This window comes from Lepisma saccharinum, chromosome 15 (assembly GCF_977018435.1).
Source record: "Lepisma saccharinum chromosome 15, izLepSacc3.1, whole genome shotgun sequence".
Classification (NCBI taxonomy): Eukaryota; Metazoa; Arthropoda; class Insecta; order Zygentoma; family Lepismatidae; genus Lepisma; species Lepisma saccharinum.
The window spans coordinates 58,837,615-58,856,313 of NC_139243.1; the positions used below are offsets into that span (position 1 = coordinate 58,837,615).

General features: G+C 37.4%; 1 protein-coding gene across 1 annotated transcript in view; it reads left to right on the forward strand.

Moving 5' to 3' along the window:
• LOC145999272 (uncharacterized) overlaps nt 1-18,699 on the forward strand; it is a 124,502-nt gene that overhangs the window by 55,500 nt on the left and 50,303 nt on the right. Inside the window, exon 3 of the mRNA XM_083136209.1 lies at nt 16,637-17,035. Within this exon, the coding sequence (XP_082992335.1) occupies nt 16,637-17,035 (399 nt within the window). The remainder of the gene's footprint in view (nt 1-16,636; nt 17,036-18,699) is intronic.

An 18,699-nucleotide genomic window follows, 5' to 3' on the forward strand; every position in this document is an offset into this window, starting at 1 on the left:
GGGCGTTACATTGAAGCAATTCTTCCCAAGATCCTAATACAACTTCAAACAATTAGCTTGCTTAAAGTTAAAACCCATAGCTGAATACAATTTATTTCGAGAGCACTTAATATTAAAAGATAAATTAAATATAAGAGGAGGGTGGTGTCCGTCAACTGGTAGGAGCGGAAATTTTAGTTTTTAAAACATTAATATTGTCTTTAACATTGGTTAACTCTAGATCCAAAGTTTTATTGTTATTATTTTTATGTCATTGATACTACTTAAATCCAATAAATTCATAAAATCAATAAGTGCATTTGCGATATTTCCACACCGCGTAAGATCAGTATGTGAATCCAATATTGTTGGGATATTAAAATGTCCAATAATAAATGTATTACCATTATAAGAGATATACACCTCTTCTAACAAGAAATATATGTTTAAATATTTATCCAATTTAGTATCAGGAGGAATATACAATGATATAAATAAATAACTTTTGACATCACAACTTATACGCAAAAATACAATTTCTATACAATCAACTGACATCTCAATACATTTTACGCAAATAGTTTCCCAGATGACGACCAACACACCTGCCCCTCCTTTTTGTTTGATCTTGTCTATATATCTGATACCTATTGTCTAATAGTTGTGAATTTTGAACATCACTTGTCAGCCAAGATTCCGTAAGATCAATGATATCATAATCGGTTGCTAAGACAGCCAAGTGCAACTCAGTTAATTTGGTATTCACGCCCCTTACATTTTCATAATAGCATAATAAGTTATTGTTCTCCATTGGCGGCATTGCTATAACTTGACAAGTTTAATAACAAGATGCTGTAAATAGCTGTTGCCCAGCTCACAGCACATTTCCCCACTCCATTCTTTGCAGCGATGTTGGTTCGCAGTGTTCCAACCTGGAGGGAGCGGAATGGTCTGAGGATTTTCATCGAAATTTGTATTTGCTTTTTCGTGGGCTGTTTTCTATCTGTAGGAGTACAGAACTTCAGCTCACCTTTCGCCAACGACTCTTTTCCTTCCTTTAAAACTAGAACTCCCCGATGGCGCAGTGGTAGCATCGTCGCCTTGTAGTCAAGGGATCCTGGGTTCGATTCCCGGTGGAGGCACGTAGTGGTTCGGATCCCACTTTAAACTGTACGTCCAGTCCTGATTAGCCTTACTGGGCATAAAGTGGACTTACAACGAGAAATCAATCCCATCCAATTCTTTTAAAACTTGAGAAACCATCCATTTAGACACTCCCGTGACGGTGCTTGTGGACTCGACAACATTATACTTAAGTTTATATAACTCCTGATTTCGCAAATATGTTCCAACATTGTAAACAATTTCTCTGGCCTGTCCTCTAAGGGGCTTTCCAGAGCAGATTGTGGATTTCATTGGACCCGGCATGATTTCATTTTTGCATTTCAAAAATATGCAGCCAAGAGTAAAGAGCAAGAACATTTCAGTGCTTTAAAAAAGAACACAGGCAAGCATGTTATCAGATTGTCTCCTCGTAGTGATTGCTGTATGATAAACAAAGTAACCCCCACCCCACTCGGCTTTTAAAAAAAAACAGGCCACTGCTCGATGTCGCATTCAGAAAATGAAGTCATTCGCCCAGTACTTTCTCTTCGTTATAAACGTTAACGTGCGTGTGTAATACTACAGTTTACGATCCGCGCACCGCATGGATTTTCAAAGACCGGATTTTCAAAGATCAAATGAACCACTGATAAACTGATATGAGCCAGCACCGACAATCTACACAGTAAAAAGAATTTGTCATATTTGTTTGAGCTTAATTTTGCTGAGTTGGCACCACTCGTAGTCTCAAGGCCAGACCAGCATGTAGAAGAGTGGTGGGGAGGATGAAGTAATAGGAAGTGCTCCGCAGTGATCTGCGCATATCGGGACTTAACTTGTCAGGCTATAATTAGGGCATGCACATCAGCCACACTGTTTAAAATGTACACCTGGGGTCATTAGGGGTCTTTCTAAGCTTAATAGTCCCCGGCATGTCAATCCAAACATAAGCAAAGTTCTTATCTCTCTTTACTTTCCTGGCTTCATTAAATATTTGTTTACGACGTTTTGTTAAATTTTGGTTAATATAAATCAAACTACCAGTACTATAACCCAAATCACAATTCCGTAATGTCTTTTTAGTTTTCTTTTTCCCCAACAAATTATCCCTATCTACGTGTTTAACAAATTTTACCATGTCTATTTGATAATCCAATGCTCGATCAACATCCTTCACTATTTGCATTGTATCCTCATTAGCCTGACAAGGAATGCCATGAAGTTCCAATTGCGTGTCCCTTCATTCACACTGATCTAATTTGTCAATCTGCAATTCCAAAGATTGTACTTGTTTTGCAATCTTAAGTTCTCAGACTTTATATTGTCAATTGTATCATATTAAGGGCATTCGGAAATGAATTGGACAAGCCGCCACTTCCATTTATCGGGAAGTTTCCTGATGGCTGCAGAGAACCATTCACTTGGAGTAGAGTTGCACCACTCATGGACAGCGATCTGGAGTTCTTCATTAGATTGAAAGTGTCGACCACTCAATGCGTCCTTCATTTTGTCGAACAGTGCATAATCCGAGGGGGCTAAATCCGGTGATTTTGCATGATGTGGGAGCACCGTAAATCCCATTGTTGCCATTGCCTCCTGTGTATGCCGGATTGTATGAGGCTTCGCATTGTCATGCTGAAGAATCACCCCGAGAGCCCATTTTCCTTGCCCCCTCTGCTGAATTCTGTGTCGCAACTTTCGTAGAGTTTCACAGTAGCTGTCGCTGTTTACAATTTGGGTAGTGGGAAGCCAATCCACCAGCAAAATTCCATCTTCATCCCAGAAAACTGTACTCATTTGCTTTTTGGGAGTGAGAGTCTGTTGAGGTTTTTTGGAGCGTGGACTTCCAGTGTGTTTCCATTCCATGCATTGCCTTCTTTTCTCTGGAGTTTCGAAGAGGAACCAAGATTCATCGCCAGTCACCAGTCTTTTCAAAAAATGTTTTCTGTCTGGGTTGTAACGGCGCAACAATTCTCTGCACATGTCCACTCGCTGTTGTTTCTGCTGATCCGTCAGATCGCGAGGCACCCACAGAGCACAAATTTTCCTCATTTGTATATCCTCATGAATGAATGCATGCAGAGTTGCTCGCCCAAAACAAGTTTCATGTTGCAGTTGTTCAATTGTTACACGTCTACCTCCCATAATCAAGTTGGAAACACTTTGGATTGCTGCTGGGCTACGCGTTTACCTTGGGCGACCACTGCTGACACCTTTGTCCACACTTTCGTTTCCCCTTTTCAAATTTTGAACCCGCTGAAACATTGTACTCCGTGAAGGTGCTGATCCACCACAAACGGCCACAAGTCGGCGATAAATTTCGGATGCCGAATCACCCTCTCTAAACAGGAACCACGTAGTCCACCTCTGATCATGAGAATCACCTTCCATTTCGTAGCTTGTCCACGTATTCACTCACCCCCGTTCACGTTATGAGTCAGCAATTCTCTGGTAGTGGCGCTAGCAGACCCATCTTGTGGTGGAATGTAGAACTATGTCTGACCGTTAAGCAAAACTAAGTTCGCTTGACATATCTTATTTGCAGCAATGCAGTGTTGCCAGTCTGATTCATTTCCAAACGACCCAAGTAACACTTTTGCTAAGATTCTCCATGACTCTTCAAAAGCTTAGTATTCTCATCTAGTTTTTCATTAGCAAGATTCAGCGATTTTCCCAGATCTTCTTCAATTGTTTTTTGAGATAGCTTTAATGTTTCTATTTCGTTCTGAATTACTAACTATAAATTATACACTTCCTGCATTGCTGGACAATCATTTGACAACAAAACCGGGGTTTCAGTTGTTAACCTTGATCTTCGAGCTTTATCACACTGCTTGCAGTGCCATATTTGGTTTGAATCCTGTAAGAATTCGATATCGTTTTCAGTAAAGGCAGCACAAGATCCACACTTCACTTTTAAATTTTGATATTGCCGAGTAATTGGCTTAGAACATTTCTTACAAAGTCCCATGTTTGTACTAATATTCACACACACTACTACCAAGAAAACAATAAATACAAGTTCAGTTTAATGTCTGTTAATAATTGACGATAATTGAAAACATAATCCAAGAAGAAAAAATCAGGCAAAAGTAATCGAGAAAAATAATCATATGATTGTGTGACTGCTCCACCATATAGTTGCAATATAAGAGCTGGCAATCTTGCCAAGCATGAGACTCTGTTCTATTCTGTGACTCAGTTTGTTTACATTGAGCAGTTCAACCTTAAATTAACTAATTCAATTTATATAGTTCATTCTTCCACTGTCCAGCTTCATAATTACATAAACAGAGTACTTACGTGAAAGAAATCACTATAATCTTCAGATCCATATTATTAATAAACACTGAAAAGTTTATCCAAAGGCAGAGCACAATTACAACCCGTTAACATCACACCATGGTCAGTGTTGGTACTGGTAAAAGTAGTCCAATTGGATCAAATATCTGTCCAATAACACTGGCTACTTGACGTTTGGTTGGTTTGTGTGACATCATGTTAACAGACTTTGTTCCAATGTTTATCATGAAAGTGTCTGCCGAGGGATATCATGAAACTCCTAGAGTTTTCACACCCTCTGTATGAAAATGAATAAGATTTTGAGTCTCTCTCAGTGATTCTGGAATAGCATCGAGTACTTCAGTGCTTTTGGAGCACCACTTTCGTAAAATGAATCCTCCTGTTTTCAGAAGTTCTCATAGATCTTGATAAAGTTGTAACGCACCTTGCACTCTACTGCTTCCTCCAATGTAATCATCAACATAAAAATCACACTGTAACACTTGAGATGCATGTGGAAAGTTAACTGCTTCAGACATCTGGTTGCTAAAAGGCACTTGATGTAAGCCCATACGAGACCGTATTTAACTGAAATACTCTTATGATTTCATGAGGAGAGTTTCTCCACAGAATGCATTGTAGTTGCCTGTCATCTGTATGTATATCTCATTCTATACATTTTTGCTATATCAGAAACCAATGCCACCTTGTGAGTTCGGAATCTCAGAACAATGGAAAAAAATCTTCTTGTATGGTAGGTCCAACCATTTGTATGCTATTTATTGGTTCACCACTCTTGATGGTGAGCTCCCATCAAAAACAACACGTATTTTCGTTGTACTAGAATCCTTGAAAACACAATGTTGAGGAATGTAAAATTTTTTGCTGTCATTTGTTTGTACATCATTTAAATTTCGTATGGGTTCCATGTGCCCCAGCTGGTAATATTCTTGCATGAATTCTTTATAATTAGCCTTTAATTGTGGTTGACGTTGAAGCCTCGTTTCTAATTGGTGAAAGCGAGTTAATGCAGAGTGTGAGGAGTCACCTAACACTGAACGATCCTTACATAATGGCAGCCTGACCATATAACGGCCACTTTCATCTCTTGTTATGTTTTGCTGAAAATGTTGTTCGCAAGCAATTTCTTGTGGTGATTGCAGTTTCATATGAAGCTGTTCTATTTCCCAGAACCGTTCCAATTGAAAGCTGAGAGAATCTTCTTTCCTCGTGAAAAATGACCTAGTAACACTGTTGCTAGAAGATGTTGCTGGAATTTTCCCTGCAATAATCCATCCACACTCTGTGTCTTGCAGGATGGGGAAATTTCCTGGTCTTGTTCTCTTTTCAGGCTTCATGATGGCAAAGAAAATCTCTGCTGCACCAAGCAGAATGTGTATTTTGCCCGGCGAGCAAAAGTTTGGATCTGCTAAATGAATATCTGTTGGAATGTTCCATTCAGAAGCATCAACCCTTTTTGAAGGCATTAGTCCTGTGATGGTTGGCAACACTGAGCACAAAATACTTATCGTAAATTTGCTATAATTAGATCTGAGAGGGATCTCTACTGAGTAACTCGATTCAGCTGACGAATTGTTGATTCCCTGAATGGGAAGCCGATGCTTTACCTTTCGAAGACGATTACCTTGAACAACATCTTCAATAATGAAATTATTCTGACTCGCCACATCCAAGAGAGCAAGACAATTGACCCAATTGCCCGCTATGTCTTGTACTTCAACAATTGCCATAGCAAGTCACACTTGTGACGTAGTTTTTTGTTTAATTGAACAATAAGAAGCTTGAGGTGCTTGATCTGAATGCTGTGAAGAATCACTTGTATTGTTTACTATCAATGTATTCACGTGACCTCCAGATGACGCTTCACGACACTGGTAGTTTACATTGGATGTACCTTCATCTACATGAAGTAAAGTACTATGCTTCTGTTTACTTCGTTTGCATGCTCCATATTTACACTGTGGCGAGATGTGATTATTGCTGCTGAGACAGTTAAAACATACACGATTCTCATGTAAAAAAATGTACTTTTGTGAGATTCAACTTGAAGGCTTCGCAGGAAAATAAGCGATGTTTGTTTGCTTTACAAAACATGCACAATGAAGAATCTGTTTGTAACATATGACTTCGAAGATTGTTGACATTTATCACTGTACTGTTTGTTCATATTTGTAGATGATTTTGTTGCTACCTTGTTACTTTCATTCGTAACTGGATTGATCTTTTCAAGAGCCTGGCATCTGTGCTCTAGAAAACTAAAAAGCTGATCTAATGTGCTAAATTCAGTATCATTACTTTGTAGTTTAAATGCTCTTCTTGCTGCAGGATCAAGATTTGAAACAAAATGCTGAACTAAAATTATGTCAGCTAACGACATGTCCTCAGTTAACAGTTTGAGTGCTGAAATATAGCTAACTGTAGTGGTTGTAAATGCGCAAAGTACCTGACAATTCTCTTTTACAACTGGATTGATATATAAAATATCATTTACATGTGATGCTGCAATCATCCTTTTATTGTCGTATCGTTCATTGAGTTGCTCCCAAGCAATAGTGTAATTTGCTTCTGTCATTGTTAAGTTCTGAATTAGATGCAAGGCCTCGCCTTTCAATGATACGCGTAAATACTGAAACTTTTGAACATTTGAAATATCTACATTGTTGTGTATCAGTGACACAAACGTGTCTTTGAAAGACACCCACTGTGTGTAATTACCGTTAAAATGTGGTAATGCAATTGGATTGATTTGGATTGATTTGGTGTTTTAAGTCCACTTTATGCACAGTAAGGCTAATCGGGACTGGACCTACAGTTTAAAGTGGGATCCGAACCACTATGTGCCTCCACCGGGTATCGAACCCGGGACCCCTTGATTACAAGGCGAGGACGCTACCACTGCGCCATCGGGGAGGCTGGTAATGCAATTGCCGGCAGTTTCACCTGCATATTTGAAGTTTTAGATACACATTTGTTTTCTACGCATGTTGCTTTTTCATGGTTGTCAATTAATGATTGCATTTGTGATTTTAAATCTAAATACATTTCTTCGATTTCATTCTTTTCCACGTCATGCTCACCCTCGGGTGTTTCTGATTCTATTATGTCAAGCATGCCTTCCAGTTTACTCCAGATAGCATTTACATGTTCCATGCGGGTTTTTATTTGTTGTATTTTTGCTGAGGATTCGTCATAAGTACTGACAAACGGTTATAAGTGTAAGTTTCCCCTTGAGCAAGCTTCTATCTTTGATTAATGCTCTTACATTTGCCTTGCTTGCTGAGAAACGAAACTGAATGCAGAAATAAACGCAAGAATGCAAGGAACTATGAAACAATAAGAAAAGTAATGTTGTAGGAAACCAGGCCTTTGTACTCACCGCTGCCGCAGCTAAAACACTTCACGGGAAGCTGATTGTTGATTGTGTTTCTCTCTGCAGAGCTTCATTATTGATTCCAACAAAATCTTGAAGAGCTGAAGATAAGTTCAAGGTCAGTTCCTAGTAACTTTCCTCACCCTTTACTCCTATAGCTGGGAGCATTGAGGCTCTAAGGGTCTACACTGAAACCTATCTTCAGGGTAGGTGCAGAACAAATCCAACCAACGTCGTGAAGTTTTAATGAAATGTTTATTTACTGCTTGAGTACTTACAGCCAGTGGTTAGGTAATTCATAACTGGAACTTGGAGATCAATTGTTAATAGATAATTTCAAACTTACTAGAAAGGTCAAACTAGGGTGGCCCAAACCTAGGTTTTACAGAAGAGCGGCATACACCTATTCACTTCTTCCTAGACTTGGAGTTATCACCCGAGATGGCCAATTTAGGTTTTTACAGAAGAGCGACTTGCACCTATTCACTTCTTCCTAAATTGGAACTTATATCCCATTCGGCTAACCTAGGTTTTACAGAAGAGCGGCATACACCTATTCACGTCTTCCTAGATTAGACCATTCCTATTTGGCCAGTCTAGGTTTTACAGAAGAGCAGCTTGCACCTATTCACTTCTTCCTAGACTGACACCAGAACAGACCCCCTTACGGACCAAACTACTTCATATTTATACCCAAAGTTCCAGCCTCGAACGCCTGTCTTTAGGTAATTTCTTATTACAATACTCCAAATTACAACAGAAAGATATTTGAAAAATACATAGTTTGGCAATTAATAATTTACAAAGAAAGTTTACATATCCATTTGAGTTAACAATTATTTCCTTAACGTTGATAAAATCTTACATTTTGGAATTATACAAATTTAAATGTTCCGCCATTATTTAATTACAATTAGGTTAGTTCATCAAACGTTGATAATCTTTGATTGGTAAATCTATATTTACATCATAATAAATGCCCGTTGTCTTAAGCGAGCTGACTTCATTAGATTGTTACAGGAAGGTTAATACATTAGTTCAACAACGCCTTGATTGGCGCGTTCATATTTGCATCACAACATGTAGTATCATAGACATTAACAAGAACTCGAGGTAACACTATATCAATTTCTCTTTAACATGGAATTGCAAAGTTACAAGATATGTAAGGTCGTAACAGGTTCCCCCCTCTGTAGTTTAAAGGAAAATTTGAGAAACGAAAGTGAAACAAATTTTTCTTTCTCTAAACTCTTTGCCTTTCTTATACATTTTTTAATTTTTTATTTTAATCCCAATAAACTTACATTTATGTTCATTTGAGTATAAAGTTTTTGATATAGCAATTGGGTTTATTATTTCAAATTAAATGATTAGTTCAGTAGAACTAATAATTATATTTTTCCCAAATATTAATGCTTTATCAACATTTATAACAACACACTAGAAATCATATGGTTAGCTTTTCAATTAAGTACATTCCTTAAATACAATGTTATATTCAAATTTTAAATAGAACAATTAAATCAACATATCATACAATTCTCAAACGTTATTACATGAAAGAGAAATATTTGATCACAACTTTTTAAACTCCTTTCTTCTTCTTTTTTTTCAAATTAACTTTTGTTAGTAACCCATATCTGAAATCTTTAACACACTTGGGTTAATTAGAAAATTAGTTTTAATTCAACACAACAGTTTTAATGATTTAACAAACAAATCCAACATCACAAGCCTTTCGAATTATTGAAAGTAACACAGAAATTAATGTTGACTTATTCAGTCATATCAGTTACAGATCAATCATCTTTGTTATGAGAAGTTTACAGTAAACAATAAAGCTTCTTTGTTACATGTTCAAGTTCAAAATTTGGACAAATATTTCCTTTGAATATCTAATATTGTTTATGTAATAAGCCTATTCATAAACAATTTGGCTTTAAATCTCATACTTTTCAGTTTATCCACATAATAATTATGAATTATTCTTTTCCAAACCTTTGATATGGTAATCATCTCAAACTTTATCTTTTACATAATAGGAAATTCTAATTCTCTCTTTAGTTCTTATTCCTTTCTCAAGACTTAGCCCTTATAACATTTTCGACCATTTTTTATTTGCGCAGCACAAAAGTAACATCAAAAATATACTCATTCTTACAGGCTAGACCATTCAGTATTAGTTAATGACCCTTTAATGTTACTGTACAACAGTAATATTAAAGATTCTCACATTTCTTGAACATTAAACCATTCTTCATCAAATCTGACCTTTCTTATAAACGTTTACAATTTAAGCCACTTTTGTTAACGCTATGAGGACTCAGCCTCTTAAATAACAATTTCTTCCTTTAAATTGTTACAACAATTTCTCTTCTATCCTCGAAGAGTAAGGGAATAAACCTTTTCCCCTGGTAGCCTCTCCTTGGCTTACCAAGCAATAATGCTTACTCGGCTTATGGAAACATCCTCAGTTCTCTGGGATCTGTTTATAAGGTCTTTCTCTTCTCTTAGGTCCTCTTCTACTAACTGTCCATCTTTTATTATGTAAAATCTGTCTTCCTGCTTCTAAGCTCGCCATGTGCCTTTTCATGAATGGCTTTCTCAATACTAGGTCCTTATCCAAATCTCGGACTATATATACTGAGCCTTCAAATACATATTGTCGTATTTTAAAACGGATCTGCCTATATACCATTATCCTAGAGTTTCCCTTTCTAGTAAAATTCAATAACATTTCTTCAGAACATCTTTTAAGTTTTAGTCCTGGTAATCTGTCTCGCAACTTAAGCCAGACTTTATAATTCATCCTAGTGTATTCACTCTCTGTATCTAGAGTACACTTTATTTTCAATCCTAAAATTTGGGCGATAATTTCTGGTTTCCTGGACAACAATATTCCCCTAAGTTCAGGTTCTTCTATCTTTTTCCATTCTTCATTTTCGACTTCTAATTCTAAATGCAATACTTCTAAAAAATCTTCGGTGAGGAAATTGTCGGTACTCTCATTTTTTTCCGATACAGTTTTCCCTTCCGTTGTAAATGAGAGAGCTTCATTTACAACGAGGGTTGGTTTAAATTTTGATTTAGAAGCATTGAACCTTCCCAAGCTGGAACGACAGGATTTAACTCAGTCGGGACTTCTTCAGTTTGGCAGGAGATTTCCTTTGTATTGGAATTTCTATTGAAGTGGTTGTTGGGTAAACAGGATTGATTCGATGGTTGTCTATAAGGTTGACTTCTATTGCCGTTGCTGTAGAAATTCTGCCCTTGGTAACCCCTTTGGTTTTTATTATTGTTCCTATTAGGATTCTGAGGTGTTCTGGTCGCTTCTTCACTTTCGTTGTTAAATCTAGACGAAACTATTTGAGTCTGCCTAACTCTGGGTTGAAACTGCCTTCGGTCTTCTATCTTGAGGTTATCTCCCCTACTTATCTCCAGTTGTTCGGAAGCTTCATATCGATAATTTGCTAGTTGTTCCATGGTTTTTGGATCTCGAGTCAATACCAGTTGTCGAACTTTCACCGGAAGTTGGCTGATTATCAAATGCAAGACTTTACCTTGACTTACTACTTCCACCAGATTGCAGTAGTTTCCATAGACTTCCCAGCAGTATTCTTCTAACGTTAATCCAAGGGACCTCTGAAATTTCTTATTCCTTAACAGCTGCATTTCTCGTTGTTTAGCCTCTAAAGAAGCATACTGCTTTTGAAATGCATAACAGAACTGATCAAAACTCTTCCACTTCCTTTCATTTGCTATAAACCAGGATTTGGCCTTTCCTGTCATTAAGGAAGGTAAAATTTTCAACCTGTAAAATTCTGAAACTTGCATTATATCTAGATAGGTCTTTAAACTTTCGATGTATCGTTGGGCCGAGACTGAATTTATTTCTCCAGAAAACTTCTCTAAGGCTTTTATATCTGCCAGTCTAAAATTCTGACACTTGGATTTCCTAACTCTGTTGTTAGTCTCTTCTTCTGAAAGGTGATCGAAGAATTCTTGTGACTTCTTCACTTTCTTCGAGCGTCGACTTCTATTCAACTCTGAACCTTCGTCGGACGTAGCACTAGAGGATGAGAGGTTACTTCTTTCAGTATACCTCCTCTTAGATACACTAGCGATAGGAGTGGCCAAATTGGCAGAGTGAATCCTCTGACTTTGGTCTACTGAATTAGCACTCAAAGGTAGGCATTCTAATTTCATGGCTAAAGAATCTATTTCACTAGAAGTTTTATGAAATTGCCATTGAACTTCCTTTATTTCGTCTTCCCATTTCCTTTCTTCTTTGCTGTTTTTCTTCCATCAAGCTCTTGGTAGTTTCAAGCCTTAAACTTTCAAATAAGCTTGTTAATTCAGTTTCTTTTGTTTTCCTCTGACTTTTTTCTTCATCTATTTCTTCCAATAAGGCTTTCTGGGTTGCTTCTATCTGATCTTTCACTTCTTGACTCGTTACTTCTTTAAATTCTTCCATTTCGGCCCTCATTCCCATTTGGCATTCTTCTACAGTTTTTTGTAACTCATTCTTATTGATCTTACACTCTAATCTTACTTCCTCTATTAATTCTCTCATCTTTTTACTGTCTTCTTCTCTTTCTTTCCGTCTCTTTTCTTCATCCTTCTTTTTTCTTCATCTTCTTGTCTTTCTTTCTGTCTCTTCTCTTCATCTTCTCGTCTTTCTTTCTGTCTCTTCTCTTCATGTTTCTGTCTTTTCTCTTCATCTTCTTGTCTTTCTTTCTGTCTCTTCTCTTCATCTTTCTGTCTTTTCTCTTCATCTTCTTGTCTCCACGTTTTCAATAAATCTATCATTTGGTTAGCAGATTCAGATTTGTTTTGAAAACCTTGGCATTTGAAACTAGTTCTATCAACATCTTCACTCGTGGCATCCATATTCAGACAACTCAAGTGGAACAAACACTCGCATCCTTGACATTTGACTGTTCCTTCTTCCGACTTGGAGTCATCAGAGCAGCACTTGAAGGTCACCATGGTTAATTTTCTTTGTTCCCCCCTTAAATACCTTTTTTACATGACTAAATACTAATATTTGAGTTTTCACACTTTTAAAATGTAAATCCTTTTTCTTGAAGAACCTTATCAAGCTAATGAAGTCTTCAAGTTATTGTTTCTTATAGGAATCTTCTATTCGTCGTTGGTCATCTTCTTCAACTGCAGTGGTCAGGATTCTTCAGCTTCTACGGTGCTACTGCAACTTCGTTTCTAGCGACGACCTCTTCCGTAATACTCATCTGGCTGGATTCTTCAATTGTCGAGCCTCTACGTTGTACGCCAAGAAGAATCTGTTAGGTATCCAACGTCGGTGGTTGAAGTTCTATACTGTCGTGGCCATCACGATGGGCGCCAAAAAGGATCTGTTACGTTCCTAGTAACTTTCCTCACCCTTTACTCCTATAGCCGGGATCATTGAGGCTCTAAGGGTCTACACTGAAACCTATCTTCAGGGTAGGTGCAGAACAAATCCAACCAACGTCGTGAAGTTTTAATGAAATGTTTATTTACTGCTTGAGTACTTACAGCCAGTGGTTAGGTAATTCATAACTGGAACTTGGAGATCAATTGTTAATAGATAATTTCAAACTTACTAGAAAGGTCAAACTAGGGTGGCCCAAACCTAGGTTTTACAGAAGAGCGGCATACACCTATTCACTTCTTCCTAGACTTGGAGTTATCACCCGAGATGGCCAATTTAGGTTTTTACAGAAGAGCGACTTGCACCTATTCACTTCTTCCTAAATTGGAACTTATATCCCATTCGGCTAACCTAGGTTTTACAGAAGAGCGGCATACACCTATTCACTTCTTCCTAGATTAGACCATTCCTATTTGGCCAGTCTAGGTTTTACAGAAGAGCGGCTTGCACCTATTCACTTCTTCCTAGACTGACACCAGAACAGACCCCCTTACGGACCAAACTACTTCGTATTTATACCCAAAGTTCCAGCCTCGAACACCTGTCTTTAGGTAATTTCTTAATTCAATACTCCAAATTACAACAGAAAGATATTTGAAAAATACATAGTTTGGCAATTAATAATTTACAAAGAAAGTTTACATATCCATTTGAGTTAACAATTATTTCCTTAACGTTGATAAAATCTTACATTTTGGAATTATACAAATTTAAATGTTCCGCCATTATTTAATTACAATTAGGTTAGTTCATCAAACATTGATAATCTTTGATTGGTAAATCTATATTTACATCATAATAAATGCCCGTTGTCTTAAGTGAGCTGACTTCATTAGATTGTTACTGGAAGGTTAATACATTAGTTCAACAAAGCCTTGATTGGCACATTCATATTTGCGTCACAATATGTAGTATCATAGACATTAACAAGAACTCGAGGTAACACTATATCAATTTCTCTTTCAACATGAAATTGCAAAGTTACAAAATAAGTAAGGTCGTAACATGTTGCTTCATGCGTTTGCAAAGAAAGACAATATCTAGTCACACAACTGTAGACGAAAGCGTAGGAAAAATTGCATCATACGACGAAACGAGAGTTCCTGAAACATCTGATTTAACTGTGCCATGATGATTGATTCCAATGCTATCGCAACCGAGTTCAAGGTCACTGCAAAATGCGCATTGAAACAATGTCCAATACGAAAGTGCGGAAAACACTGTACATGTGCAAACTAAAAACACTATTTCAGCTGTAACAGGCTCACAGTTAGCACTGTCACAAATAAATATTTACAACTGATGATCACAGCTCAATGCACGAAACACAAACTGTCACTATATCCGGAATGCAGAGGACCATAATTGTCTGAAGAATCCTTCCCGGTAGCACCAAGAAAAGATACTATTCACTCTGGGGCTTACGCCATCTTGGACGCTTTACCATAGGGCTGGAACCACTTACACAGCAACAAATTTGATTTCATACAGGTCCTGTAATGAACTGACATACTATGTACAATAATAGTAAAACGCTTGCACACACACTGATGAATACAAAAACCCACAACTGACAGGCTAATTGAAAATGTCCTTCCTGCTGCCACAAGCCGACATGCACCATGTCGCTTTGCTATATCACGCTCCCAGAATCCTGCTTGCTCACAAGAGGTTCGCAGCGGGAGTAAAAAGAAAACAAATGAGCAGCGGAAGGCAAAATTACATACAATCTTAAACAGCAACAGACACCAAATAGATATGCATTTGAAAGTGTATGGAATGTACTTTCGAAAGAAGCCACCAGATGGTGTATGTGAACAACAGTGGGGGTAGTAAGCATCCACACAAAATCAGTCGGTGAGTGACAGCATTCGAAAATGGTGGTAATGAAGCAGGAGCAACATTCGTATGTTAAAATATCAGTTCTCCATGATAGAAATTTATGGGAATGCCATACAGAGCTACGGGAAGCACTGGGTGTGCATGTTGTGCCCTATCAGACAGTGGTGAGGTTGGTGGAGGTCTTCATATGGAGCAGTGTGTTAACTGCCTAAATAAAACACTGTTGTCCAAAGTCATGTGTTCTGCCTCTTCCCTACGAGAGTCTCCTGCATCCAGACTTCATCTGGTGGCTTCGTCAAAAGTACATTCCATACACTTTCAAACGTATATCTTAGATTTTTTGTGTTGTCCCCAGTTCACGAAAAAAAAAATAAAAAAAAATAATAATTTCCATGACTTATGACTTAACCCACATATGTAGATAATATTTATACAAGCAATTTGTAATTTCTATGGCATTCATCTTTACAAGGAATTACAATCTTGAAAGCATTGTAATGAAAGAGACGTAAACATGTGTTTGTGCCTAATAACTTTTATTGGAGTGGACATAGGGTGGGCCTCCCCAATGGTGCAGTGGTAGCGTCCTTGCCTTGTAATCAAGGGGTCCCAGGTTCGTTACCCGCTGGAGGCACATAGTGGTTCGGATCCCACATTAAACTGTAGGTCCAGTCCCAAGTAGCCTTACTGTGCATAAAGTGGACTTAAAATACCAATTCAATGAATGGACATAGTGTGGCTGAAAATGTGAGGCAAATATAGAACCTAAATTATTTTCTGAATTATTTGAGGCATTTCCGACTACTGTGAATGAATTACTCTTACAAATGTTTAACCCCCCGACTGGTTCCCAGCCTGCAAGACACTTACGAGTGTGAGGTCATCTAAGACCAGGAGTGGACCTTGAGCACTGAGAGTGAAGGTGAGGCCTAAATGGAGTTCAGAGGCTGAGGCCATGTGAGGCTGGAGGTTGACCTTGACCTTTGACACTGTGCAGTGGCAGCCTTTAGTCAAATGGGCATCTCTGGTCAAAAGTAGATATGGATGTAGTAACTCTTGTTTACCCTGCAACAGAAAAAAAAAAAGAATGAGTGAATGTAAATGTGAGAGGCAACGACAAAATATTGTCACACTATTGATATGCACCAAGCTTTATGGCCAGCCTAATGAAAATTACAGCAAAAACATGAATACTTTTTGACTAAGTGGAAAAAAAATATTATGTATTCATTCTTGCAGGAATAATACACATTAAATTAGGCACACATAGGAGATGTACTATGTAGAACTTTAAGTAAAAATGCAGCCTCGACAGGATTCCACACAGATAAAACAGTGGATGCAAAAAATCAGGCGAAGTCAGGCCGGCTCGGTAGCTCAGTGGTAGAGTAATGGCATGGAACACCAGAGTCGTGGTTTCGACTCCTGGTTGAGGATACATTTTTCGCTGAACATTCTACATAATAATAAACATGTATGAACATTTTCATGAGTACATCCCAGTCAACAGTCTATTCTTCTCTCCTTTCTTTTCATTCATTTGTACATGTGTCATTCTCATTATTTACTTAGATTGTGAAACTACATTTGTATCATATTTTTTTCAGCTACCTGATCGAGAACTATGTGGAAGAACAGGTACGAGATGTCCTAAGTTCAGTTCCAAATTTGCCAGTATCTGCAGGAAACATAAGAGAACAAGAGCAGCCAAAAGAAATTACAGAATGTATTAGTAGAGAAGAAAAATTAGAGGCTAGACCTGCAACAAAAATCCTTGCAAGAAAGGCACATGTTGATAGTTCTAAGCCTAATAACAGGAGAAAGAAATGTATAGTCCCCATTTCCAAAAACACTTTCCCTGACAAAGGAGGTTTGATAACCCATGAACGACAGATGATTTTTAATTGTTCAGTTTCCAAGAAATCTTTTGTCCATGAAGCTGAGCATAATACATTTATGAGTGTTCCCACACAAGAGAGACATTTTACTTGTTCAATATGCAACAAGTATTTTTCCCGTAAATTTTATCTTAATGAGCATGTGAGAGTTCACACTGGAGAGAAGCGTTTCAATTGTTCAATTTGCAATAAAAATTTTGTACGTAAGAGATATCTTCGTGTACATATGAATGTTCACTCAAATGTGAAACCTTTCAATTGTTCAATTTGCAACAAAGGTTTTGCCCATAAAGTTAATCTTAATGCACATGTGAGGCTTCACACTGGCGAGAAGCCTTTCAATTGTTCAATTTGCAACAAAGATTTTGCATATAAAGTTCATCTTAATGCGCATGTGAGGGGTCACACTGGAGAGAAGCCTTTCAATTGTTCAATTTGCAATAAAAATTTTGTCCGTAAAGGAGATCTTAGTGTACATATGAATGTTCACTCAAAAGAGAAACCTTTCAATTGTTCAATTTGCAAAAAAGGTTTTGCCCATAAAGGTCATCTTAGTGTACATATGACTGTTCACACTCAAGAGAAATCTTTCAGTTGTACAGTTTGCAAGCTAGATTTTGCCCATAAAGTTCATCTTAATGCGCATGTGAGGCTTCACACTGGAGAGAAGCCTTTCAATTGTTCAATTTGCAATAAAAATTTTGTCCGTAAAGGAGATCTTAGTGTACATATGAATGTTCACTCAAAAGAGAAGCCTTTCAATTGTTCAATTTGCAACAAAGGTTTTGCCCGTAAAGTTCATCTTACTGAGCATGTGAGGGTTCACAATGGAGAGAAGCCTTTCAATTGTTCAATTTGCAATAAAAATTTTGTCCGTAAAGGAGATCTTAGTGTACATATGAATGTTCACTCAAAAGAGAAGCCTTTCAATTGTTCAATTTGCAATAAAAATTTTGTCCGTAAAGGAAATCTTAGTGTACATATGAATGTTCACTCAAAAGAGAAACCTTTCAATTGTTCAATTTGCAACAAAGGTTTTGCCCGTAAAGATCATCTTAGTGTACATATGACTGTTCACACTAAAGAGAAGCCTTTCAATTGTTCAATTTGCAATAAAAATTTTGTCCGTAAAGGAGATCTTAGTGTACATATGAATGTTCACTCAAAAGAGAAACCTTTCAATTGTTCAATTTGCAACCAATTTTTTGCCCGTAAAGATCATCTTAGTGTACATATGACTGTTCACACTAAAGAGAAACCTTTCAATTGTTCAATTTGCAATAAAAATTTTGTCCGTAAAGGAGATCTTAGTGTACATATGAATGTTCACTCAAAAGAGAAACCTTTCAATTGTTCAATTTGCAATAAAAATTTTGCCCGTAAAGATCATCTTAGTGTACATATGAATGTTCACTCAAAAGAGAAACCTTTCAATTGTTGAATTTGCAACAAAGGTTTTGCCCGTAAGGATCATCTTTATGAGCATGTGAGTATTCACGCTAAAGATAAACCTTTCAATTGTAAAATTTGCAGTAATAATTTTGTCCATAAAGGAGATCTTAGTGTACATATGAATGTTCACTCAAAATGGAAGCTTTTCAATTGTTCAATTTACAACAAAGATTTTTACCCGCAATGTTCATCATAGTTAGTATGTGAGGTTTCACAGTAAAGAGAATCATTACCAACTAACTAACTCTCTAGCCTTCTTAAACCCGAAGGTTCATGGCTGCAGCAACACAACCATTCCATCTGTCCCTATCTTGAGCAAG